Source organism: Triturus cristatus, chromosome 4_2 (genome assembly GCF_964204655.1).
Source record: "Triturus cristatus chromosome 4_2, aTriCri1.1, whole genome shotgun sequence".
Classification (NCBI taxonomy): domain Eukaryota; kingdom Metazoa; phylum Chordata; class Amphibia; order Caudata; family Salamandridae; genus Triturus; species Triturus cristatus.
This window is the reverse complement of record NC_140586.1, coordinates 239,562,948-239,589,775: the sequence shown is the minus strand read 5'-3', so window position 1 is coordinate 239,589,775 and position 26,828 is coordinate 239,562,948. Positions and strand designations below refer to the sequence as shown.

The 26,828-nt window shown below is 48.9% G+C and overlaps 1 protein-coding gene across 2 annotated transcripts in view; it reads right to left on the bottom strand.

Moving 5' to 3' along the window:
* Window positions 1–26,828, bottom strand: part of TRIOBP (TRIO and F-actin binding protein) — a 422,974-nt gene that overhangs the window by 133,829 nt on the left and 262,317 nt on the right. For both annotated transcript variants that reach the window (XM_085601384.1, XM_085601383.1), the window contains 3 exons: window positions 18,642–18,698; window positions 18,361–18,429; window positions 18,116–18,205 (listed from right to left, as the gene is read on the bottom strand). In XM_085601384.1, the coding sequence (XP_085457510.1) occupies window positions 18,116–18,205; window positions 18,361–18,429; window positions 18,642–18,698 (216 nt within the window). The remainder of the gene's footprint in view (window positions 1–18,115; window positions 18,206–18,360; window positions 18,430–18,641; window positions 18,699–26,828) is intronic.

The following is a 26,828-nucleotide window of genomic DNA, read 5'->3' as shown; positions in this document are numbered from 1 at the left end:
CCGGAGTGAGGAACAACTCCGTAGCGGGCTCCACCAATCCCGGCACTAGCGGTAGCAGGGGGCGAGACAGGAGCTTCTGGTGCAGTGTCTCAAAGATCACGGACGTCGTAGGTGTTGGCACCGTCACCGTGATCCCTAGTTTGGCAGCACCTCCTGGAAGGAGACTATATCGTCGACAGGCGACACCCCTGTCCTCGGTGAGTCAGACAGCGTCTGAGAGTAGTCCCTGACAGACGACTGGGTGCGGGATCTGGCGCTGCGCCTCCTGCGGCGGCGTCCAGATGTCGACGATGCCCGTCCACGGCTCCGTGACCCTCCTCTCCGTCCGGAGCGGGAGCGCGATCTGCGCGGCTGCGGCCGCTTCGGAGTCCTCTTCGGCGGCGGATACCAATCCAAAGAAACCCTTGAAAAGGGAGAGCTCAATGCTCCAGGGTCCTGCTAGCAGGAGCCGGAAAAAAGAACTGAAAGTAAAAGGGACCTGCTGTGCATTCTGGGATACTGGAAAAGTTCTGGAAAGCTTTCTTAAACGCACAGTATCCTGTTCTGAGCCACATAATGGCAGCCTATGGGGCTGGTCTGTCCATTCCTTCCTCTCTATCATTCCAGAGGCTTTTGCTGGAAGAGGCAGGTTTTTCTCTGTGGAAAAAGCTGGGCAGGGAGTGCTGTTGGTTGTTGGTGGAATTTTTCTAGTTGAAGTACTGGACAGTGTAGCCTGTGGATATAGGCTGCATTATCTGTCTTGGAAATTCTCTCAAGTGTAGATGCAGGTCTGCATGGCTTGACAATTTAAGAGATTAATTTTTATTGCTCCGGGGTCCACGCACATGGGCGGGACTATTCACTAGATTATGACTATACACAGAGATCCCCTACTACAGAACTGATGATTCCAAAGCCTCACTCAGTGAAGGCAATAATATTTTGTGAAAAGAGCTATATTTGTGTTCTGTCCTAATAGGCCTAGGAGGAACACCAAAGTCTGGATTAGCGATCTTAAAGTTGATGAGAAAATGGTCGGACCAAATGATGGGAAGCGGCAGACCAGTTTTTAATTCTGTGCTACAGAATATCGGATTGAGTGTATGTCCCAAATTATGGGTGGGAGGAGTGATGGACGGTGTCAGATCGCACGCCACCGTGATTTCAAGCAGGGAGATAGCATTAAGATCTGTGTGTTTATCAATGTGTAGATTAAAATCACCCAGAAGAAGGCACTGATCATATTTAATTGCAAAGTGGGGATGATAACTTTGTTCAGTGAAGACAAGAAATTGCCAAGAGCTCCGGGGGGGGGGGGGGGGGGTCTCAAACAATGTTGTTTGCTGAGTAGCTGCTATGGATACCAGTGCTAAAGGGATAACATCATACATCACCCCATTTATACAATCTGCATGGAATTCAACCTTCATCTCGTGTTGGAGCATACTAGTAACACAGCATCAGTGTAATTCCCCAGCATGAGTCTATGGAGATCTATGCCATGCAGCTATGTGGCCTACTCCACAAAAATTATGACAGCATTAAGCTCCAACGTTTTCTTCCCAGAGAGATGCCAGCTGCATCCAGGAAGTTCTGCAATGCCATTATGCTTAGGACTAAGTTACCATGTGCAGCTTTTTATCATCTTGTAGTCAAATGCTGTGAAATTTGAATCCAAGTAGAGGATTGGGTGGAAAAAAGGAGTACGCAATGGTATGCTAAAGATACCCTTACGATGACTCCTTTGCCATTAGTTAACAAACATCGACAAAGCCAATAGGTCTCGCCTATACAAGAACTATTGACTTTGGCAATGTGTTTTTGCTATGTTGTACACCAGTGTGGCTGCTGTTCAGCATGCCTAAAATTTAATGGCGTGGAGAGTTGTGAAGTGGGTGGGAACTAGAGTGTTGTAGACTGGATTCGTTGAGCAGAGTGTCGTAGAGTGGAGACTGGGGAAATGGAGTGGAGTAGAGTTCAGTGGTTCATTGGCAGAAAGTGTCGTAGAGTGCAGTGTCGCAGAGTGGAGGTGGGTTAGAGTGGGGTGTATTGGAGTGGCGTGGATTAGATTGTATTGGGGTGGGTGGACTGGATTGGAGAGGGGTGGTCTGGAGTGGGGTGGACTAGACTGGGGTCAGTCAGCTTGGACTAGAGTTAGGTGGGGTGGACTAGCGTGGGGTGGGGTGGACTAGAGTGGTGTGGGGTGGACTAGAGTGGTGTGGGGTGGACTAGAGTGGTGTGGGGTGGACTAGAGTGGTGTGGGGTGGACTAGAGTGGTGTGGGGTGGACTAGAGTGGTGTGGGGTGGACTGTGGTGGGCTGGACTGGGGTGTGGTGACTGGACTGGGGTGGGGTATGTTGGACTGGACTGGGGTTTGGTGGGCTGGAGTGGGGTGTGGTGGGCTGGAGTGGGGTGTGGTGGACTGGACTGGAGTTGGGTGTGGTGACGTGGGGTGTGGTGGAGAGGATGGGAGTGGGGTGTGGTGGAGAGGACTGGGGTGAGGTGCGGTGGAGAGGACTGGGGTGGAGTGCAGTGGAGAGGACAAAGGTGGAGTGCGGTGGAGAGGGGTGGAGTGCGGTGGAGAGGACAAGGGTGGAATATGGGCTGGACTGGGGAGGGGTGGATTGGGGTAGACTGGATCAGAGTGGGTTGGGGCAGACTCGGTAGGGTGGATTGTAATGGGGTGTGGTGGACTGGAGTGGACTAGGTCAGGTTGGCTTGAGTGGCTGGATTGAGGTGGAGTGGGTAAAATTGGATTGAGGTGGGGTGGAATGAATTGGAGTGGGGTGAATTTGATTGCGTAGGGTGGATTGGATGGAGGGTATTGGAATGGAGTAGGGTGGGTTAGATTGGAGTGGGGTGGTCTGGAGTGAGGAGGACTGGAGTGTATTGGGTGCATTGGGGTGGATTGGACTGGAGTGGGGCAGATTGTTTTAGAACGGAGTGTTCCAGATTGTTTTGAATTAGAGTGGAGCTGATGAGCCAACAGGAGTGGGTTGGGAAAACTGTAGTGTGGTGGGTTGGAGTGGACTGGATTGGTCTGGGGTGGATAGAATTGAGTGGGGTGGACTGGATTGGTCTGGGGTGGACTGGATTGAGTGGGGCGAATTGGTGTGGATTGAGGGGGGGGCTGGATTGGTGTGGATTGAGGGGGGGGCTGGATTGGTGTGGATTGGCGTGGGGCAGGTTGTATTGGAGTGGGGTGGATTGGGTGCACTGCACGATTATGTGTTAAAACATCATTTTGGCAATTACATAGAGGATTTCACTTTCAGAAAAAGAAATTGGCATTTTCTATGGTAAATTATCTGGTATTGGACATGGAATCCCCTTCAAAGAAAAGACAGGCTTCATAGCGAAAGCATCTGAGTGGTTTGCAAACATTCCATTTGTCTACACAAGCTAACATTAGGGAATACATAAGAATAGGATTTATGAAAAACAATTTTTAGGAATTAATTTTCTCCTAAACTAGAAATGGAATCAAAGAAACTTTTTTAGGGGGGAGAAAGCTAAAATCTTGCCATTACTTGCTGCATAATAATCAGGTGTCTACTACCCAAGTGTGGAGTGGTGACATGAGTGTCTATCAGATTACGGACATCGTGCCTGCTGCAGAGCGAGCGTCTGCAGGTCACTCAATTTGAAACAAATAAAATCAGCATCTTTGTGCTGAATAAGCATGACATTTTATAGTGGGATTTTAGTACCTCTCAAAGTTAAGTGACATTGAAAAACTCTCAGAAATAGACTATGAAATGGACTCAAAAATAGAAGGCAAAGGAGGTTTCTGATAAATGTACAGCATCTACACTATTTAGCAAGTTGTCCTAATAGACAGTTACCACCATGATTTCGAGCTACAACACAGTGTCCCAATGTCGCGATTCCGCTCACACAAAGGGGTAATGAAGGAACTGTACCGGCATGGGAATGGTGGACTGCCCTTTCTGAATCCGGTCCTCTCCTCTCTTTGCAGGAGGATGATTGGGCTTCTATACCGGAGACTATACAGGAAGACGATAATGCTTTTACCGCGCCCGGTCCCTTTAACTGGTATGCAGCTCAAGAAGACGCCTCCCATCAACGTGACGTTAAGCGCCCTGAACCAATCCAGGAGCCCCTGACCCGAAGGAGTGAAGGACAAAACCCCGGAAGACGCAGAGAGGAGTCGTTCGTGGAGACCTCGAGGAAGAGCATGGAGATGCCAGCAGTTGATTCAGGGAACCGGACACGGAGTCCTTTCAAGAAGAAGACACCAGGAGGCCAACGACCCGGTGCTGAGCTCAGCCACACTCCTGGAGGAGCGTGGCTCAACCAGGTATGTGAATGCATTGCGGGGCGGGTCGGGATGTGAGAGGGTCGACAATTAGGGCTCTAATCAGTTTGTCCTCTACCCGGGTAATCCCACTGCACCCTCACTTATCTTTAGACGACCAACAGAGCACTGGTGATCCCTCACACCTTTCCCCATTATATGAAGCCAGAAGCCAATACTGACGCATACCGTCTAATTTTCTTCTTTGCCCAAGGGACTTGGGGCCAGTGTGAAAGGTATGCATGTCAGGTATGCATGTCATGAAAGGTGTGTGACAGCTTCAGCTTTTTTGGACTTTTTTTTCCAACAGCTCAGCAAGTACACAGACTTTGAACCTGCCACCACATTCATAGAGGGCAGCTGTCTCGGAAAGGCATTAAGTCAACTTTCAGCACTTGCAGAGCGCAAATGAAATCAAAGCGCTCCAATACCTTTGTGTGGAGTTCGCACTAAAATTGCAAAAACAATTTTAAAAAGCAGCTCTGTCGCCAGGCGGGTAAGGGTCCCCACCGCCAATGCTCATGTGACCCTTAACACAGCCGACAAGCAAGCTTGAAATGCATGTGGAGATTAGTTACTGCATACAATAGATTTCGCAAGCGCTGTGCATTTAAGAGAAACACAGAGGAACAACCGGAAATAGTATGCTACAGCCAATACAAAAAGAAGGAAAAGTAAGTGGCAAGCACAGGAACCAATGAAAAGCAACGGAGGGATGCAAGCTACTTTTAAGATTTATATTAAACACAGTAGATTTCACAAGCACAGTGCAAGTGCTGTGCATGCGAAACCTAAAAAGGACTGGACTAGTGCCCTCATACAGACCCCTAGGGGAGACTTTTTTTTTTTCTTAAACACCAAAGAGAATTGGAGATGGTGTGCCACATGCAGGGTTAATGAAGTGCTGTTGATTGAGTGGTGTAAAGACCACTGGAAACACCTTCTCGAATGCATGAATATAAACAGTGGCATATAAACAGGGAAAATGTGAATGGTAATCAGTTACAGTCCCACTCAGAAGTATCAAAAGCTGAGAACATTCATTACGTTCTCTTCAAAGAAAAAAGTCAACTCGTTGGGCAGATATTTCATGCGTTTGTTGCAGACAGAAGGATTTGGGGCTATCAAAAGTAGTTGAGAAAGTTCAAACGGGGCAATGTCAGTTCATAGACATCTTGTATTAGTAGTTTGTGTTTACTGAGCGGATGACGGGCGGGGAGCGTGCTTGTGCAGAAGTGACACGAGATCACACAAGGCTGTTTATAAACATGGTTTATAAACAGGGAGGGGAGTTGAGGGTTCATGGCTGGTTGGGTGGGGTGGGGAAATCTGACTGCACACTAAGACTTAATTTAACACAGCGACTGGTTCAGTGCGAAGCTGCAGAGGCATGGTATCACTCACAATAGTGTAGTAGCATGTTACTACAGTGAAATTAAATATGCACTGTACAATTCTGTACACAGAAAATATCTAAAATAATGATAATGACCTGCCCAAGCAATGACTGAGGATGGATAAGGAAGGAGGGGACGGGGGGGCGGTGGGGGTGGGGGGGTGGGGGGGGGGGGACTACTTACCCTTGTCGCAGTGAGCGTAGCGGGGCTATGTGGAGGTCCACAGAGTCGCAAACAAACTCCGTGGAGCTCCTCCACGCCACCCACCTCCCTATGAACTACTAAGTAAACATTAATTAAAAAACAACATTTAAAACCAAATACCTCTGTACTGCGGTATCCCCGGGCTGCAGTCCTCCTCTCCCTCGCAGTATCAGTAATCCTGGTGAAAACTGCGCATGCATGTGCGCCCGATCATTTCTCGCGAGAAATGCGCGTGTGCATTCGCAGTTTACACAAGGATTACTGATAGGGCGAGGAAGAGGAGGACTGCAGCCCGGGGACGCCGCAGTACAGAGGTAAGTGGTTTTATGGTTTGAATCATTTCATTGAATTTTGTTGGAAAGAACACTATTGCCACCTACAACCACTGGCTGGCGGGGAACATTGCTTCAAGTTTTATTAAAGCAAACTCAGAATGAAGTAAAGGAGAGAGACAGAGGAAGAGTCTACGAAGGAGTGAAGCAAAGATTAGCGCAAAATCAGTTGAGAAATGGAGAGAGAGAAACTCACCCACTGCTCAAGGTAAGGTCTGGTAGGGAGTCAGGGCTGAGATCCCTTTGAGGAAGAGGGAGGGGCCGCAAGGGGAGATGTGGGAAACCGCAGGACCCTAAGATATCGGGGGCATGTAAGCTCAACAAATTCGGATTGGATAGGGAAAGGAGCACGTTGTCCTCGTACAGCAAGATCCTGTGCTCCCCATCCGAATCCCAGCAACCGCGGGAAGTTGGCGAATTCGTTCAGCAAACGGCTCCATGTAGAGCGCTATTAGGGGAGGGAATAGCGGACACCCCTGTCTCGTACCACCCCTGATCAGGAAGGGCTGGGAGACCACTCCATTGACTCTAATCCGGGCCTGCGGCCCCTGATAAACACAGTTCACCCATTGCTGGAACCGTTCCCAGAGGCTGAATCGGCATAGGACCTGGTGTAAGTAGGGCCAATGGACCCGGTCAAATCCCTTCTCTGCATCCACCGACAAAAGCAACGCCAGGATTTGGGTGTGTTGCGTCTTATCTATTAAGTGGCACAGCGGTCGAGTGCCATCCCCACAGTTGTAATCCGGAATAAACCCAGATTGGTCCGGGTCCACCATACCTTGCATATGCAGGGCGAATCGAGTCGCCAAGATGGTGGTAAAAATGTTAGGTCTACATTAAGCAGGGAGATGGGACGGTATGAAGCGCACTCCCGGGTGTCCTTCCCGGGTTTGGGTAGGACCACAACTTCAGCCCTGGTCATCGAAGGGGTAAGTCTCCCAGTGGTGCTGAAGGTGTAGAAGAGACGTGCCAGGAGAGGAGCGAGGTCGGATGCGAACACTTTATAAAAGTCCACCGGGAAGCCGTCCTCACCAGGGGCCTTGCCAGCTGGAAGTCCCGTAGGACTTCATCCGAGCTGATGTCTGCCTCCAAATTGGACGCAATGGAGTCCAGCAACGGGGTCACTGGGGCCGCCCGTGTGTACTCTTCAGCTACAATGGGGTCCAGGCTTTCGGCTGAATAGAATTCCTTATAAAAGGCATCGAATTCAGACGCGATGTCGTGGTCCGCTCGCAAGTTTTCGCCCCGAACATTCTTAATTTCCGCGACCTGACGCGCTGCCGTTTCAGCTCGAAGGGCATGCGCCAAGAGTCTCCCGGCTTTGTTCACCCCCTCGTAATAACGCTGTTTGGTGCGGAGAAATGCACATTCAGCGCGGTCCATATCTAGGGCCCGTAATTGCTTCCTCGCTTGCGTAAGGAGTCGCAGTGTCTGAACTGCCCCAGTACGGCAGTGAACCCCATCCAATTCCCGAATCGGAGCCTCCAGCTCCCCCTTCTTCACCCTACGGTCCTGGTTGCGACTCGCTGCAATAGTGATACAGCGCCCGCGGATGACTGCCTTAAAGGCATTCCATAGCGTTCCCACCTCAACTGCGCCAACGTCATTCAGTTCCAAATATGTTTTAATGGCGTACCGCAATTCGGTGACATTGGCATCATAGGTAAGTAGGGTGCAATTTAGACGCCAGGAATTTCGTCCCGGGGAGTCGACAGGGAGAGTCAGGGTTAAGGCTATCAGGGAATGGTCAGAGAAGGCCGCTACCCCAATAGAGACGTCGTCGGTACACGCCGTGACCCTGGGCAAAGTCCAAAAGAGATCTATACGGGCGTACGTTTGATGCGCCGTGGAAAATAAAGTATATTCCCGTGCGGAGGGGAAGCGGTGGTGCCAGGCATCCGTAAAATCAGCTTCTCTCGGCCGCTGAAGTGTCATGGCCGAGAGTGAGCCCGTATGTCCCATCATAAGTGTCGACCTGTCCAGATCCGCAGCTGGGACTATGTTAAAGTCCCACCCGATCACTAAGTCCTCATCCGGGGATTCCATGAGTATGTTCAGGGTATCGCGTAGGATAACCTCCTGATGCTCATTAGGACTGTAGACCGATGCTATTGTGTGCACCCGGACTCCCATTAACACCCACAGAGAAAGAAGGCGTCCCGCGACTTCTGTGAAAGTCCCGACCACAGTCCCCAGAAAATGCGAAACCAGGAGGATCGCCACCCCAGCCTTCTTCCCGGGTCCTGAGGAGAAGTATTGTCGGTCGAACCACCTAGATCAAAGTCGCCACCAGTCCGCCCGCATAAGGGGGGGGGGGGGGGGGTCTCCTGTAAAAGGCAAATATCACACTTTGCACCTCTCAACAAGTTAAGAAGCGCTCGCCTCTTCGCCGGTGAATTGAGGCCCCGTACATTGAAGTTCAAGATAACTACTTTAAGACGGGTCATGTGTCAATATGAGGAAGAGCAATTGTACACCAGCCCAGCCATCAACAAAGAGAAACCAGGGAGGACTGAATACTCGCTCCCCCACCCCTCGCTGCACCACCAGACTCCCATCCAAACACCCCCGTCCCACCACACAGCGACGCGCAGTGTCACCCAGTCAGGTGGGATCGTCCCACTGTGTGTGCCTATAGATAGCTAGATAGATAGATCCCAGGAGCTTAGCAAGGCATCTAGTGTACCCGGGGGGAGGGGTGCCGAGAAGGTGCCTGAGCAATACACCCCTAAGGAGCCCAACCGCCACAACCACCCCCACCTGAGGATCCCATCCACCCAAGCACAACTCCCACCCCCGACCGCCAGAATCAAAGACGCTCCTTACCGGACCATGAAGGAGCTGCAGATCTCACGTGGGTGGAGAGAGAAAGCCAGAAAAAACAGAAGGAAGAAAACAGCAGAGGAAGAGTAAAAGGATAACAAAGGAACAACAGTGACGTTGTCTAAGCAGAACAGATCACACCCTCGTGCAGGGGTCCATGTGTCCGGCAGTCGGTCATTACCATCCAGATGGCGGGGCTCCACCACCAAGACGGATGTTGCAAGTCACTGGCACCAGACCCATCGTGGCAGCGTCAGGACTTTGGGCATTGTCCATCAGGAACCTTCGTCGGCCTCATTCTCCATGGTTCTCCTGGCCTTGTAACTGGCTGATCATGGCATTCCATTCTCGCTGAAGTTCTTCCTCTGAGGGTTTCGCCTGAGTGCCACTCCTAATGCCCCGTCTCCTGCCCGTTCTCCGCCGCCTCCCAGTCGCCGGCGCTCTTGTCGCTTCCTCAGAGTCTTCCGGCACCACCGGAGCGTCGCCAAGAATGGTCTTCGCCTCCTGCACAGACCGCACCCCATGCGTCTCGATGTTCCACACAAAGGTCAGGCGGAAGGGGTGCCCCCATCGATACCGGATTCCTTGCTCACGGAGGAGAGAAGTGACCGTCCGCAGCTCCCTGCGCCTCTGCAGGGTAAGAGGCGAAAGATCCTGGAAGACACCCTCTTGGAGCCCCTCGAAATCCACCGTCGAGCGATCCCTCGTGGCGGCCATGAGGAGTTCTTTCTGACGAAAGAAATGCAGGCAGCTCAGGATGTCCTGTGGTTCACCGGGGCCAGAGGCGGGCCGCCCCGCCCTATGTGTGCGGTCCAACACGACTTCCTTGTCTCGCAGCTCTGGGACCATGTGTTTAAAGAGACTGAGGACCCACTCTTCCAGTTTGCCTCCATCAGCCAGGAGTGGAACTCCCTTAATGAGGATATTAGAGCGCCTTGAACGATTTTCTAGGTCTTCCAACTTGAGGTACAGCTCGTCGTTTTTCGCTGAGATCGAGGAGTTCCCTAGCCTGAAGCGTAAGCTCTTCCTCTCGCCTATCAGTTGCGTTCCAGGGTGTCCACTCTGTCACCAATTTCGCTGAGCTCCGTCCGTAGCTGCTTGACATCGGAGGCCATTTTTTGACGGAGGCTAGCAAAGTCATCTCGAAGGGAACTGAAGAGCTGTTCCATTAATTACTTTGTGATGGGGTCCGCCACATGACTGGCCTCCGGGTCTCTGCTTGGATCGCTAGACTTTTTCCTGCCCGTTTTCTGGAGCAACACCAGAGTGATGGACGGGAGGCCAGATCGCAAAGTTCAGAGCAGCTCCAGCGCAGCCCCAAATTAGGCCCCGCTGCCTTCGAGGGGAGCGTTTGCAGGTCGGGCTAGGTCCTCTCCCGAAATTGGGCCGTGTAAGCAAATCAGCCTCAAAGACTAACCCCTGTTGAGCCGGGCCTGTGGCCGTCCCAGGTCTGACGCACCGGGCCTCCGTCTCCCGCCGCGTACTCCAGCCTCGTGGAAGATGCGGCTCAATTCCTCCCCCTTCTCACACTCCGCCACTGGGCCACTGTGGATGCGTGTGAAGCAGGCAGTGTACCCACCCAGTACAGGCCTCACTGCGGGACGCCGTCCTTCTGACCTGAACCCGCAGCAGACACCGCCGCCGATCACTTCAACCCGGGCCCTCAAGGGCCATGGGACGCCCCCGTCAGCCCAGGCGGAGTCCCAGAAGGGGCCGCGACGGTGCCTCCCGGCCTCTGCTTCAGGCCGCACGCAAGATGGCCACCTCTCGGTCTCCAATCGCCTCCGGGCCTCCGTTCACACCGCACTGCCCTCCGCTGCCTGGCGGACACCCGCGTCTTCCTGAATAGAGAGGTCTGCCGCAGCCATCCCCACCGGCGGCGGGATCCCCGGGATGCTCCTTTTCTGACATAGTTCGTGCCGCCGGGCGCCGCACCTTGGACGCCACAGCAGATCACCGCCGAGGACAGGGCCCGCTCACCAGCCCACCGCACCCTCGGTCTGTAGCACAGCTCAGGGCCTCCGATGGTCCTGACCTGGGTCTCGATGCCGCCTGTAGATGCTATATATCAGCCTCAGCGAGCAGAGCCCCTTAGAAACGGTGCTACTCCGCCGCCATCTTGGCCACGCCCCAGGTAAGTGGTTTTAAATGTTTTTTTAATTAATATTTACTTACTTGTTAATAGTGGGGGTGGAGGCAGGGGCTGGCCAACTCCGCTGTGGAGTGTGAGGAGATTTGCCTGCACATTCCGCGGGCGGAGGTCTCCACCCAGGGTTAGGGGGGGACCGGTTGGTATACACACAGGAGGAGAAAAACGCACGGAGTAAAGTCATCCACCAATGCACAAAACAGTTATCCCGTTTTTTTTTTTTAGGAGTTTTATATAGCGAGAACTTGACCTGAAGGTATCAGGCATCAGAGCTCTTTACACGACCACCAGTTATGTCACACAAGGTCACACCCATTTTTGTTAAACATGGGGAGATTAAGTGATTTGCCCAGAATCATAGGATGTTGAGTATAATTGCCGAGACTCGTTCCAGGTACCCAAGATTTGAGGTCGACCGCGCATAGCCAGTTAGGCCACATCCTCTCCCCATTGAAATTTTCATGGACGCCTGTGAACTAAAATCAAGAAAGAGGAGCGAAGACTGGCAACAAACTGTAAATTGTGACAAGGATTTTCAATCCCACCCCCATCAAGCATACAGATGTTAAAAGTTTAATGTGTGGTCCAGTATCACGTATTCTCCCTGGTAACGTTTTGCATGTTACATATCCCCAAGTCAAAAAAATGTGTTTGTTGTTTTACAGCCATGGCACAATAGTTGTGGAGTTTCTTGAACCAAGTAACTTGCCAAGTAAAGACCCGGTCACCAACCAGGAAAATCAAAGATGTAGGACAATTAGCCGAGCACTTCACAAGACACACCAAACATTACTGGTCAGTATAGGTGTCAGAAAACTCTATAAAAAGAAAAATGAGACCAAAAGCCAGGAGAATATGAAGCTTTCTATGGCGATTTGTACGCAGCAATAGGTAATGTCTAACAGGAAAAGGAACAGCTAGCTCCAGAAACCTATACAGGAATTAAAGTAAATTAAAACATCAATCATGTAAATAGGGGAAACTGTGCTGCTTTTTGCACATGTATTATGCTGAATAGCTCATCTGCAAATACATGGACTACGGCCTGGTGGACCTGAGCAAACCTCTATAACTATGCCACCTTTTCTCTGCATGATGGTTGCTGTGTATATTCCTCCAAAGCCTTCTTGCGCGAGGTGCAGTCCCAATGCTGTGTCTGTGCAGCAGGAAACAGTTATGCATTCCATGCAGAATATCGTAATAAGTTTTGGTATTCTCATGGTGGACATGTGGCTCCGTGCCACGTCTTTTGGTTGGTCATACATGTGGTCAGAGTTCTCCATGTGGCCATTTTTGTTTTGGTCATCAAAAGATGGTTTCCGATGAGAACCGTCATCAGGAGAGAGCTGAGAGTCATCTGGCACTCCCACAGCCACAATCCTGCACAAAAATACACCACGATTCAACGTTGCTCAGCCCAACAGGTGCATAAATAGGCAGGTCGTTGTGGGGGTGTAGTACAACCTTAGAAACAAGCAACGTTTCCACAGATTGACTACAATGAGGTCAAATGGTCACCACAGAGAGGAAAAATATTAAGAGCACGTCAAACTGTTTTGCAGAGTCAGAAAGCCCCAACAGTGAGTACTTCCTGCTCTCTCCTGGCAACATGTGATAGTAAGAGCATCTACTCTCACCAACCATCTAATCTTGGGCCTGGGATAAGCAGTGGTACGAGTCTCCTGTCTCAGCAGCACCTCAAACTGGGGGAAAGGATCCTCGTGTTGGGCATACAGCTTGATGGGCCTAGGCTCTCATCACACAAGCCTTCTACATTCTCCTCTTGCTCAGTCTTTCAGAAATGCAAGTTTCTCCTCAGCCCTCTGAATAAGATCAGGCTTGTGATGGGAGGATAGCCAATCTTCTCAGTGATGAAATGCTACTGTGACTCCGTTCAGAGCTAAAACTGGAAGTAAAGCAGAATAGTTTGCCCTGGTTCGCAGATGTCAATTTTTATTATAACTTTTAAATTAGGATTAAAAAAAAAAAAAAAGTTTAGAGTGCAGTAGAGGGGTGGTGGTGGAGAAATGGGGCAGAGTTTGACAACTTGCCCACTCTTACCAGAGAAGCTCCTAAAGTTATAGGGTGATACAACTGGGTTCAGGCCCATAAAGCCCATGTCCAGAGATGGTGGTCAATTTTCCCTCAATTTCTTTAAGTTTCAGTAAAAAACAAAGAGAAATATATATAGCAAAAGTAGGAGGTAAAAATATTCGTTTTGTAAGGGTTTCCAGAAGCATAAACCTATCCTGGAAAAACGGAGGTGTGCTTTAATAAAAGGTGTTTAGCCTTCCCAGATATTCCATTATAATGTAGGGTAATTTTATATTCCTGATGAATACTTACGACTCAAATACAGAACTGATGTTTATATCTATGCTCCAGGATATCAGCAAAGTTAATTTTCTGTATAAATTCTCCTTAAATGCTTCACAAATTATGATTAAAGGTCGTACAGGCTGGAAGGATGTGGTACAGGATAAATGGTGATCCCATATTAGAACTGACAACCGATTGGGGATTCTCCAGGGACTCTGGCATGCTCTGACTCCCATTATGAAATGCAGGTCTTAATTTTTTGGGTGATCTAATTAAGGTAGAGGAACTTACATCCTGGCAGTCCTTGAACGTTTTACCAAACTAGTCTTTCAAGATTTCATTACTATAACTATCTATTTGATTTGTTACACAGCAACCTCTGATTGTTTTAGACTCTTGACAAGAAATTGAATGCGATATTCAAGATGTAATCCCTGGGAATATCAAATGGAAAAATAGGTTGTCACTGAAGAAAAAAAAAAAAGGTTAATTATATTTCTGGTGGATACTCTAACTGCAGATTTATCACAGTGATAACACTCCCTCCCCTTAATGCCCCCCTCTGCTCAGTCCCCCCCCCCCTCCCCTTCCCAACTTGGAGTGCCCAGTAGTCAGATATGATGCTCTTCCACCCCGAGAGACAAAAAGTGATGCGGCCTCCCACCAGGCGATCATGTGTAGGGCAGGGAACTGGGCAAACCATTGCCCCTGGGGGCCTAGAAGCCGGTGGCTAAATACCTGGCCTCTGCCTAAAAAGGGTTGCAAGACTTGTTGCTCGAAAGGGGCTAGACTTACAGATAAAATGCCAAACAAAGAGGTGCCAACCCAAGAGTGTGCTGTTGCTTTGCTGTTTTGAAAAAGCACTAGGGTGGAATCTCCTTTGTCTCCAAAGAGACAAGTGCTATTGTGTGGCATGTACACAATTGACTGATGGACATCACTCGAAACTACGGTGGAGTGTATCCAAGCCTGGGGCCAAAGCACCAAACTGGTCCAGACTGCCATACACAGGCAGCTGGTAGTGCTCCGGCCTGAGCTTAAAGAGTACTTCATAGCATCTTGGCTGTCTTGTATGAGGACCTTAAGATTAGGACGAAGATCATATGAGACCATTGACAAGATGTCTGCTATCATGTCCCACAACGCATGCAAGTATCCCCCCAAAGAGACAGCCAATATTAACCAATCTCAAAGCAAGGCTAGCCAAAGAGAACATTCTCTATACAAAAGCCTTAATGCGTTTCGACTATCTGGGGGTGCAGTTAGAAATGCACTGGGGTTCGGTCACCTGGTACAGCCCTGAATCAGCCAGGTTTTCTAGTGAAGGATCCTGGAGGAGAAAGGTAGGACCCACAGGGGCAGGCCAGTGCTGCCCTGCAATGGGCCTAATCACTGGAGGGCAAGATCCTGGCTTTGCCAGGTGCCAAACAGTGAATCCATGAGGTCCACGATGAAAGTGAGGAGGCGCTCGAGTTGTTTGTCTTGGGTGAAGAACCTCCATGAAGATATCTTTCTTGACCTCAGAAATGGGCAGGTGAGGTCCAAGATTTCTGCTGCTCTCCTAATGACAGTTGCTCAGGATGCAGACTCTTCTGTAGCCACGCAAGGTATGAGTGAGTAAGGTCAATGCCAGGCGATGTGTCTAAGCCACTGGCATCCTGGAGATTTAAAAACATGTTATTGTCATCGTATGGTGCACTGGTGTTATCATCATCATCGGCATATTCATCAATTTATCGTGGAAGCAACTTGTGGTCAGAGTGTGGGTATCTCTGAGGTCGGTGTGACGCCAATAGAAGTCACTCCGGGGTTGCTTCCGAATCAGACAGGCCTACTTCTCTGGTGTTGGTAATAAGGGCTGAAACGTTGCAAAGGGTATCAGCATCAGGCCCAAAGCCAAGGCTGACTTGGGTTGAAGTCAAGTTGCACTCTCGGAATCAAGAACGGATGCGCTTGGTTTTGGCTTACTGGAGGCCACCTCAAAACCTTGGGGCCCAGGTATGAAAGACTTAGCCTTTAGCCTCCTTAAATGCCCTTATTTGCTTCAGAGTTGCCCCGGGTCAGGACATTCAGAGGCAAATTGGAAGGAGAATAAAAAGATCAAAAGGGTGGGAGATTGTGTTTGCTGCCTGGAAGTACTCAGGGCATTTTGTGACTCTGAATAGTGGGAGAAGGGGGGACCGAGAGGAGGTGTTTTTAGACTTCTTGCGGTTCTTTAATTTTTTTGGGACTTTCTCGAAGATCTTAATTTTGATGATAAACGTTCACAAAATCTGCCTTGGAAGCAAGAGCATGCTTTGCCCTTGACTTCAACTGTGACTTTTTCAACTTCCTATGATGTTCCGGGATGTACATCTTTAGACTGACAGTCTCGGATGGCCTTCAAGGTCATCCTAGCACACTTGTCGCAAGACGCAAGTTGTGCTTGGAGCCCAGACACACACCCGAGAGGATCTGTCACCAACATCTGTTTGTGGCAGAACTTGCACATTTTTAACCCTCTCGCTTTAGTAGGTGACATGGCCTTAGCACAGTGGAAAACATTTTTTGAAAGAAATTCTGTCAAATCCGACAAAACTAGATAGAGTGAGCTCGGATTTGTGTCAGAAAGAAAGGAAATGATATCAGCGAGCAGGGGTGCTGGTTATGTAGGTGCCCAACGTCGCACTCTAAATGGAACGAACCAGATGTGGAGCTGCATGACCCCACCTACCGCCACACAAGGGAATTGCTGAGAAAAATCTCTAAATCCAGTCTGACACCTGGAGATATTCACAAGGTGAGGTATCCGTGTTTAGAACTATCCTTCAGAACAATGGTTACTGCTCTATTTAATACTACTTGCAAGACATGAGAACTGTAGAAAATGGTACTGGACCAAGCCTCTACAGCTATCAAATGATTACAATCAACAGAAATTATATACAAGCTAGGTACCCACAGCTGAATATGGAATATAACATTTCTGAATTAGTCTAAATGATGGCTGGGCCAGGATGCAATATGATGGTTAAAAAGGTATGGTTAAACTTTTCTTCAATTGCATTCTCAAAAGGTCCCATACACACTGCCATCCCCAGTCTGAGATATCTCAACCCTTCATATGCCCCTCATGAATGCCACTTCCCACACTACTTGCTGAAGTGAAGTGCCCAGTCATGGCAGATAGCACAAATTTACCAAGGAGGGCCTCAAGTTGGTGTGCAGTCATAAAGGGCATTCCAACGGCAATAGATTTCACTCCCATAAAACTCTAGTTACGTCCTGTCCCGGATTAGGAGATGGTGGTCACAAAATCTAAAGTGATATTATTATGGGCATACTCAATCACTAGCGGAATAGAGTACTCTCCTGGAGACTAACTTGAATAACTAAAATAATCTCAAGAACATTTTAGGGGACACAGAATGAGCCTCCTAGTCAGGAAATATACCAGTATGTCACAGAATAGTGGGTCAGGAGCTGGGTGGCGCAGTAAAATTTCACAAGGGACTGTTAAAACCATGAGAAGTAAATGTAGTCATAAAAGCAGTTCTCTTGTGCTAGACACTGTGGTAGCGTGCCTTACACATACAAATTTGTGGACAGAGTTTCAATCCACCTATTGCTGCCCATTTGAAACCCAGTTCAAGGGATTTCCATTTCAATAAACTCACAAAGTAAATGAGCTGTTAAAAGCAAGCTTTGCTGCTAGTTACATAGCATTTACAGTGAGAGTTTTAAGCCCTCATACCTCTCATCTGGAAGGTTCTTGGGGGTTGATGGGATGGGTTCAGACTAAGGAAACTAAGGGTATCTATTGGGTACAGCAAAGTGTGGAAACTTTTATAGGTAAATGTTTCAAAGAATAACTATTGTACACACCAAATACCTGCTTTCTTAAATGCATTTATTGATGTTTTTTAACCAACCGTCATCTTTGCACTGAGTTGGGCTTTTTGCACTTCACTTTAAGAGACATAATTCTTGTTTTATACTTCCGTCCTGTTGACAACTTAACTCCAAGGGGAAGCCTCATTTCAAGGGTATGGCTAGCTTTTTACATGTTAAGTCATGGAGTGACCATTATATTCTTCTGGTACTCAAAATAACTCCGTTAAATCCATTTCAGTAAAACCTAAAGCTGGACTTGTACTTTAACGTGAGCGGAAGGTAAAAGATTTAGAGTTACACAACACCGACCACTACCTGCCTTGCATTTGATCAGCGGTGATCAGGAAACAGGGGAAGTGGATTGTGAAAAGGTAGACACGCACATTCTTTAGGTTGGACGATGAATCAGGGACTTGCGATTGTTACAGAACCTACTAGCCCCTCGGTGAAACAAAGTTCTTTCCCGTGTAGGCCTACTACGCAAAAAAGGGATAGGTGCTTGTACCATAGGCCCAAGCTTGTAGCAGGTTTACAAATACTGATTGAAAATCACTGCGATTTTAGAGCACATCATAGAGGGAGACCATGAGCCCCCAAAAGGATGGATGTGCTGTGATGGAAACAAAGTCCTCATCCATCAAGACTACATAAGACGCTCACGAGAATCAAGAGAAAAGAGGAGGTGAAAGACCAGTAAATGGAGTTAGGTAATACTCACGCGGATCTGGAACCCATAGTTGCGCTGCACAGCAAACTCTGGTACATCTGTACAAGTCCGTAAGTCTATCTCTCCGTCCAGATCATCAGTCTACAAAGAGAGGGGACATGAAGCATAGGCGAGGAAAAAATATAAATAAAACGTCCTTTTTATAGATGAGACAATCCCATCCCATCCAAGAAGGGGTGGATGTAGGGTGCAGTTACTTTCTCAGAAATAGGGACACTCCATGTAGCATTACTCACCTCTTCAGCGTTGGAGTCGCGGTAGTAGCGCAGACTGGTGTCAGTCAGCACAAACCAGTGTTTCTTAAACTGCAAAGACACGTGAAGCCACAATACATAAGCAATTTAAAGTGTACCATGTTTAAAGCAAACTACACAAATCACCTTACTGGAAAACACAAATTCCACGAACTGTATCCAGAGAACAGTAGAAAGACCACTCCCTTCACAAACTGTATCAAGAACATGTCAAAACAAAAGTTAATTTCAACTCTTATACAAAGCATCAACAGTGATCTCACCTCGCCATGCTCGTCCAAAAGGGACATCCAACCCTTCTTGAAGTTCAAGAGATCGGGCTGCGAAAAGAGTTCAAGAAAAATAGCTTAACATCACTTCGATTAACAGCAGAAACGTGCAGGCAAAGCAAGCGGAGTACGGAGCAGACAATGAAAAAACAGGGGGGTGGGGGACAAAACCGTTCAGAAGAGAGAGATGGGGAGAAGTATGAAGTGCTGAGCTCTTAGATGGGAGGAAGAATGAGAGTAGGAAAAGCTGGAGAGCGAGATGAGGAGCGGTGAAAAGGGGGAGAGCAGAAACTGCCTGGTGGAGAAATAAAATGTCTCACAGACACTGTCCCAAACGCATACACCCACAGTATGCCTCACTACGGTAGGTTGTTCAGGCTCTGGGGCGTCTCGTCACCGAGAAGTAATAAGTCAGCAATGCAAGAGAGCAGGGCTGCCGCTCGGCCTCCTCCTGCCTCACCGGAGCGTGGTGTGTGGGTGCTGCCAACCTTGGGCGAGAGCACGACGTGTCTGGGCACCTCGCAGATTCGAGACGCCGTCAAAGTGTCGTTTGCCTTACGGCCTATATAATATGTGATCCTCCTGCTTCCTCAGCCACACTGCCAAGTTCCTCCATTATAATATTTGTTATGCCTCCGAGTGCACCTGTTACGCCCCCAAATAACTCCCCTCAGGGGCCCCATGTCCCCGTTCGGGATTCACTCTGCCCTTCACCTCCACCAATGCTGGCTGTCTGGGTCATCCACTCCCGTCGACGGCTCGTCGGGCGCCAACGCCCGCTCTTGACCACCGATGCAGTGCCACTGGCGCCCACCCTGGCACATCGCTCGCGGCCGGTCACGGTGCTCGAGGGCGGAAGAAAGCGCTGAGGGCGCCCGTTGCCCGGGCAGCCATAGGAGGCTCGGGTTGCGGGACTGACAGCCGGCGGATAGGTCGGGGGACGCATCGAGTTACGCTGGTGAGGAAGGAGCTCACAGTCTGTGTATGTTTTTGAGGGGAGGGCTCGAGGGCGGCAAATAACCCGATCCGTTTGTCATCTACGCCCCACAACTATTGAAAACACTTCGCTTAGAAAAAAAATTCTCATCTCATGCTATACACACACAAAGGGGTGCCCTGCGCTCCTCCCGCCCAATTAATAAACATAAGCTCTAGGAAACACTTCCCGCAAATATATCAACACCCTACACCAAGCACCCCTGAAGTCAAAACCAGCAACCCTTGGAGCTCCGTCCAAAATACGCATGTACAGAAATGCAGCCACCACTACTGTCACCCCATATCAGAAGCTTTTGTAGGGCCTCGGTCACTAACGTCCTGAGGGCCCCCCATCTTTCGGCCCTCAACTACCTAGCATAAACGAAAAACAATGTCCAACGAAACATTTCAGGGCAGTGCCAGCCAGTATATGCCACCTAATGACGAATGAGGTTACCAGTCTCATCATCAATATGTCAGTCATAAATACATGTAGAAGTGTGACCGGTTACCAGAAGTGAACTGGTATGCAATTTTAACTTTCCATGTTTTCCTTAACTTCACATTTCCTTCGAAAAGCTGCGATCTAAACACCAAGATGAAAGCTTCAAAAATAGAAAAGCTTCAGGGGGATGTTTGGGGCGATACACCGCCCCCCCCTAAATGTATTTTCTGATAAATAGTTGGGTACAGGGGCTTTCACTCGGGTTTGGCGAGATGTCTGTCGGATTTCACCAGGAATTCTCACACACACGGACAAAAATTCACACACTCTCCCTCTCCGTTTTGAAAGTACTCAAAAATGTTTGCAATTTTACAAAATACTGTATTTTTTCTTTGTATGCTCCTACCAAGCCGCATTCCACTCCCTTTTCATTGCCCGTCAGGCCCCAACCATGCACCCTGCTCGTCTTATAATGTAATGCATGACGGTTGGAAAATTAGAAGCTGACACACACCCCAATCTTACTGACAAAGCTACGCCCCTGACCCTGGCTTCATCACTTAAACTAAATAATGTGATCAACGGAAAACCATCACCCAGTGTCCAAGGCCCCTTAACGGCTAGGACACTACGTCCCATGCCCTGGGCTTTCCTTTCAGTAAACAGGTGTGATCAGGTAATTAAGTCCAATTATTTAAATACAAGCAAATCTGATAAGAGACATCTAGCCGCAGATTCCTTACTTTTGAACTTCCAGGCGTCAGGCTGGATCCGGAAGATTTTTCACAGCAGGACCCCTGCACGCCGGTAGGTAGTCGGTTGACTCCGCGAGACATTGTCGGCGTCATCGTGACATCCGCGTCGTCAATATAACCGCCACTCCAGGGCGCTGGCATCAGTTCTTTTCTTTCTGCGCCATTAGTGCCGACCCGTTGAAGAGAGCTCCCCTCTGTAATTTTTTTGACAGGCTTTTTTCGACTTTATGTTGACTTCGTTGGTGTGTAGGTGTGTCACGTTGAGTAAGGCAGCTTCGGGGTTCAAGCCGTGCACCGTCTTTCACTGCGCCATGTTGGTCATGGACACCCCCCCCCCCCCCTCCATCTGGTCTGTCTTTGGCGCCTAGAGCACAACCACAACTCCAAGTCATGTTACAACTGCCAGGTCATGGCGCCGGAGGCTTTGAGGGAGCGGTCCCTAAAGCTTCTCGCGGTCCGGCATCTGGCACTGCGGAGGTTGCCTCCTCGGTCTCGAGGAAGGTCCGAGCACCGCTCTGGTGAATAGAAATACTCTTCGTCGAAGTCAGGTAAGAGGCACCACAAGCAGTCGAAGAGTGCTTAGACTTCACCCAGTACGTCTCACGATACGGGGGAGGAACCTTGGCGTTCAAGGTCCCGCTCTGCAAAACACGTTCCTGGGTCGGCTCTGCGTTTCCCTCCTTTTCCGGGGCCAGGAGCAACCCCCACCCAACTAAGAAGACGGAGGGGCCCCCATGGGTTCTATGCCGGCGGCTCTGGCCCACGTGACACGGCCTCTGAGTGGAACCGTTCCTGGGTCCGGACCGATGCCAGTCGCACCTCCTGAGCAACATTCTCCGGCGTCGCGTCCGGCACCAAGGTCCACGGTGTCAATGGCGCCTCCAGTATCCACATTCCAGACGACACGGAGCCGGTTGGGCGTCCTCCAACGCTGAGACCGTGGCAGACAGAGCAGTACGGCTCCATGCCATTTTTTCTGCCCTATTCAGAAGGGTTATGAATGGAGGAAGAGGAGCAGGATCACTTAGAAATCCCGCTACAGCAACAAGATCTGGACTGTTATGAGGAGTTGGGTGAAGCCAGTGGTCTGGACACCTCCCCCAGACACTGGCATGCTTTCTCCTCCTACCCTGGCTATGGAGGAGGGTGCATCTTTTGCCATGGTGGTGCATAGGGCTGCGGAGGTCCTTGACCTGCAGCTTCCTACAGTGGTAGTCAAGACAAATGTCTTGACAGAGGTCCTGCAGCCTGGGGTCTCGAGTTCAGAAACCCTACTGCCCTTCAATGAGGCCTTGACAGACTTCCTTCTGGGGACATGGTCCAAACCCCACATAGGGGCTACTGCAAATAGGACGATCGCACGCCACCATCAACCCAACTCTCCCCCACCCCCCCTCAAATCTTGGTGGTCCAGACTTCCATTTCTCGCGGCAGATTATCTTCCCCACCCCGGGACAGGGAATCCAAGAGGCTGGAAAATTTCAGTAAGAACATTTTTTCTTCCGCCAGCCTTGCATTGCGGTCCGTGAACACCGCATGCCTCTTGGGTGTTACTCCCTTTCCATATGTGATACGGTGTTGCAAGTGCTGCGCAGTGTCTCGGAGGAGGACCAGGCTCTACTCTCCCAAACTATATCAGACAGGAGGGGAGTTGCTAAGTTCGCAATCAGAAGTGGCTTGGACAAGATGGACTCGCTAGGCAGAGCGATTTCCACGACGGCAGCGGTACGTCACCATGCCTGGCTGAGAACATATGGCTTTTCGGGGGATGTCCAGGCCAGCCTTATGGACATGCCATTCGATGGCTCCCGTCTCTTTGGAAACAAGGCGGATGCTGCCATTGAGTGCTTTAAAGACTTGCGGGCGACGGCCAAGTCTTTGAGCCTCATTACCACTCCCAGGGCTTCATCCAATTTTCGCTCCTTTCGTGGCTACACAAGAGCGTATCAGCCGCGCCAACCCTACCCTGGCGAGAGGGCCCGCAAGTTCAGCAAACTCTGCGGGGCCTTGGACGCGGTTCACCCTGGCCTTGTGGGTCAGGAAACCAGAAGTTGAGCCAAGCCACCATCCCCTCCGCCGCAAAACCTTCCTAGTCCGGTCCCCCCAGGGTCATTCACGCTCCGTCGGTGGAAGAATACGCCATCATCTCCACCACTGGCATAACATTACTTCAGACAGGTGGGTGTTGCAAATTGTCCGAAGGGGCTACTCGCTTCCCTTCAAGACTACCCCTCCATCCATGCCTCCAGTGTACGATCGGCTGACGGAAGATCACCTTGCCTTGCTCCGCAAGGAAGTCTCAACTCTCTTTGCCACGGGAGCTATAGAGAGAGTTCTCGTGCCCAAAGTAGGCAGTGGTTGCTACTCCCGGTACTTTCTGGTCCCAAAGATGGACTGAGGGCTTTGTCCTATTCTAGACCACTTTACAAAACCTCCCAGTAAACTGCTCAAGAAAAAAATATTTAAGTGAACAATTGAACACATGCTCAAAGAACAACAAGAGCTCAGCCCAATACCAGACGGACACAATGGCCAGTGCTCACTACACTACTTTATTTAGATTACAGTTGCTCAGTCTCTGATCTAGTTCGATACAGAAGGTTCTCAGATTTAGAAAAAAAGCTGCAAGTTGGAACAGTGATCTCACTCAAGAGGGTTAGTCTGTGCCATTATAGAAGGGGACACTTCATGCCACGAAGCCAACTCTCCCCCCCCCCCCCCCCGCCCCACCACTGGTAAATCCAACAGGCGTGTATTAGGGAGCCCCATAGTGTAAACAGTATAACTAAGGTTGTAGCACACAGTTGTCAGCTAAAAACTTTAACATGAGTTGCAGGAAAGGCCAGCATCATGCCCTGCACCCATTTTGCTACCATTCCTTCTGGGAACTTCACTTTGGAACTATGAGGGATGATACAAATCTTGACCCTTTTCCTCAAGGGAACAGTCCTGCACGAACTGCCAGGCCAAGTCCTCCCTGGACCGGAAACAAGCACCCTGGGACCCGTTGCGGGGGTTTTACCCTTTCATCAGCCAAGCTAGCTTAAATCCAGCAGTAAAGTGAGCAAGGGACCCATGTCTGGGCATACCCTGGCCAGTTAGGGTAAACATAGCAAACACAGTAAGATAATGAATGGAGTGCTGAAATGTTTCAGACCCTCACCCCCAGTCACAGATCTGGGTTTAATCTATAATCGTTCTTCTGCTCGCTAAGCCACCCAGTTTGGACCCAGCCAAATGCAAACATTCCGCCCATCATCTTTTTCATTTTCACCATAAGAGGGAATGGTATGCCCAGACGTGGATTCTGTGCTCGCTACGCCACCGGTTTCAAGCTAGCCTGACTCATGAGGGGTGGTGCCCCAAAACCAATCCCAGGATGCTTGTTTTACGTTCCAGGGAAGCCCTGGCCTGGTAGTTCGGGCTGGACTGTTTCCATGAGGAACAGGGTCAAGGCTGATTTGCATATACTGGGTCAAAACTGGAATGGCGTGGCTAGCAAAATAAAGATGGATTAAACCCTGATCAGTGACTGGGGGGTGAATGTTTGACAATCTTCAACATTTCGTCCATCTTTTTGTGTTGCATTATCCAAGCAGTAGAGATTAATCTGAAGGGACAACAGTCCAATTGATCGATCATCTACATATAAAGTCAAGAAGGGAAAGATTTTTAAAATCCTCTTCGCCATCATTTTGGTAAAAACCAGTGGCGCACAGTGACCCAAAGAGAGGCTCCCAGGTTAACCAAAACACTACCCCCAACACATCCTTATGGATATTAACCATCAATACAAATATTTGAGGTTTTTCGCTACTAAATCAAAGTCCGAGCGGGTGCATTTGTTTTACGAAGGGATGAAAAAATATTTTCTCACAGTAATTTCATTGAAATCCCAAGTGCTGAGTGAGCGTTTTCATTTTGAGAAAGAAAACAATTTTTTTTTTTTTTACAGTAATCTAAATGCGAAACCACTTTCATAAAGGTCCCTTTACATGGATGAAGCGTCTGCCTAAAAAAATCAAATCTATTTCACGAATTCTATCCACATGACAAGATAGATTTAATCTATTATATTGTTTTTGGCTTCTTTCTATGGATTTAGTAGGCAACCATGGTCTTTAGTCTCAAGTCTGTCTACAGTGCCCTTTACTGAATGGTGTAAACGCCAACTAGGACACACCTGTCATACAGCAAACGGGTCGACTTAAAAGCAGTTCTGGCGGTCCTACCCGGTAATATTCAGGATGGGAGAAACTGCTAGGAGCACAGAGATACTGCGCTCCAAGCATGGCCGAACTGGCCGTAGCAAACATGAGGGGTTTCCCCGGAAGGCTGGAAGAGTGGGGGGCGATTTTGCAGCGGTGGGGGTAGTTTTTGGGACTGGGGCCAGTTTTGCAGCGGTGCTATTTCGGCCCCCAGTAACAAAAGCAGCAGGGGGGCTGGTCAGTCAACATGGCCAGGGCTGCGTTAAGTTCCCAGTCCAGCACTGGGTCCAAGAAGGTTTTGCAAAATGCAAGGCAGCACCACTGCCCGGTATACTGCTAAAAACGGCAGGAGAAGTAAACCTTGTGACTGGCCTTATTTTACAGCCATTTCTTGTTTCTTTCACTGAGAAGGCAGCTAATCCACCTACCTCCCCCACTTATGTGGCCCTTTTTATTACATAATAAGATAGACAAACCACGCTTTGGGGTGGCAGCAGAAAAAGATTTTTTGCACAAAACAATTTCTTTGAACAAGCAATATTTTATTGAGAAGGCACAACAAGAATGTGTATGTATAAGCAAATGGATACCTGTGGAGGGGCATACTTAAGATTTTAATATTATTGCGCCGCTAATATTTGCTGAGTAACAACTGCAGCAGCGCACTAACGAACCTTGTAAACAAACAGAAATCAGCGTTCTCCAATTTTTACAAAAACACATATGCAAAGGCACATTTGGATCATTTCGAAACTTTGCCTCTCAAAGGCACATTAAGATCAAGCGGGCATATATAATCCCTTGCAAATGTTTTCAATTCTAATATGGAACTTCCTGACTAACATACACGTGCTTGCATTGTGCATAACTTTATTGTACATCCCCCCCCCTGCAGAGATGTCCATAACCGCTGACCTATAAGCTATAGGTACTGATCAAAGTCGTTCTGGAATTAAGGGGAGCAGCTTTCTAGGACAGCCATTAAGAGGAATAGTAAGTTTCATCTATTTTGTCCCATTTACCACTGCACAATGTGCTACTAAAGAAACAAACAGAGCACGAATATTTATAATAATTCAGATGATCACTGATCAGACACAAGACGTCACTACAATGTAACAATGCGATAAACCAGAACAGAAAGTGTGTATGTTCTACTGTTCTTTTCTTTTCGGAGGGGAACAGTGTTTTCTCCAACACTCTCCAACTGAGAGCACATATCAAACAGAGCTTGAACCAGGGTAAAGTGTCCCTACTGACAGAAAAGGGATCCATCCATCCTATCGTTCCTGACAAGTCACTGGCCCACTAGGGCGCAAGTGTGGCTAAAACAGGTTGACCTGTTATGCACGGAGATTAAAAAATGAATTTTTGATGTGAGGGACACCTTACATATCTCTGGACACATCTCTGCCTGGTTTGCAATCTTAGCCCAACCCACATTTTAATACATTCCAGTGATGTTGGTGAGGAGGTAATTTTAGATCACATTTATTTGATACAGATCCCACATTGTCTTTGTATCGAAAAACAGCCTCCTGGTGGAGGTAAAGACCCAATGATGACGCTATTGGTTATTAGTATGTCAGTGGGAAAACATACCATTGACAAGAAACAGCTGTGGAGGGTTACAAATGATTTTCCAAGAGAGTTTACAAAAAGAATTCTCCAAAGAGACACTCGCATGACAACATCTGATCCCACCCTTATTTTGATTTTTAGGTCTCGCCTGAGCCAGCGCTGCGAGACATTTAGTAGGTGGGTTTTCAAAGTGCTACCCCATGCTTTGGCTGGC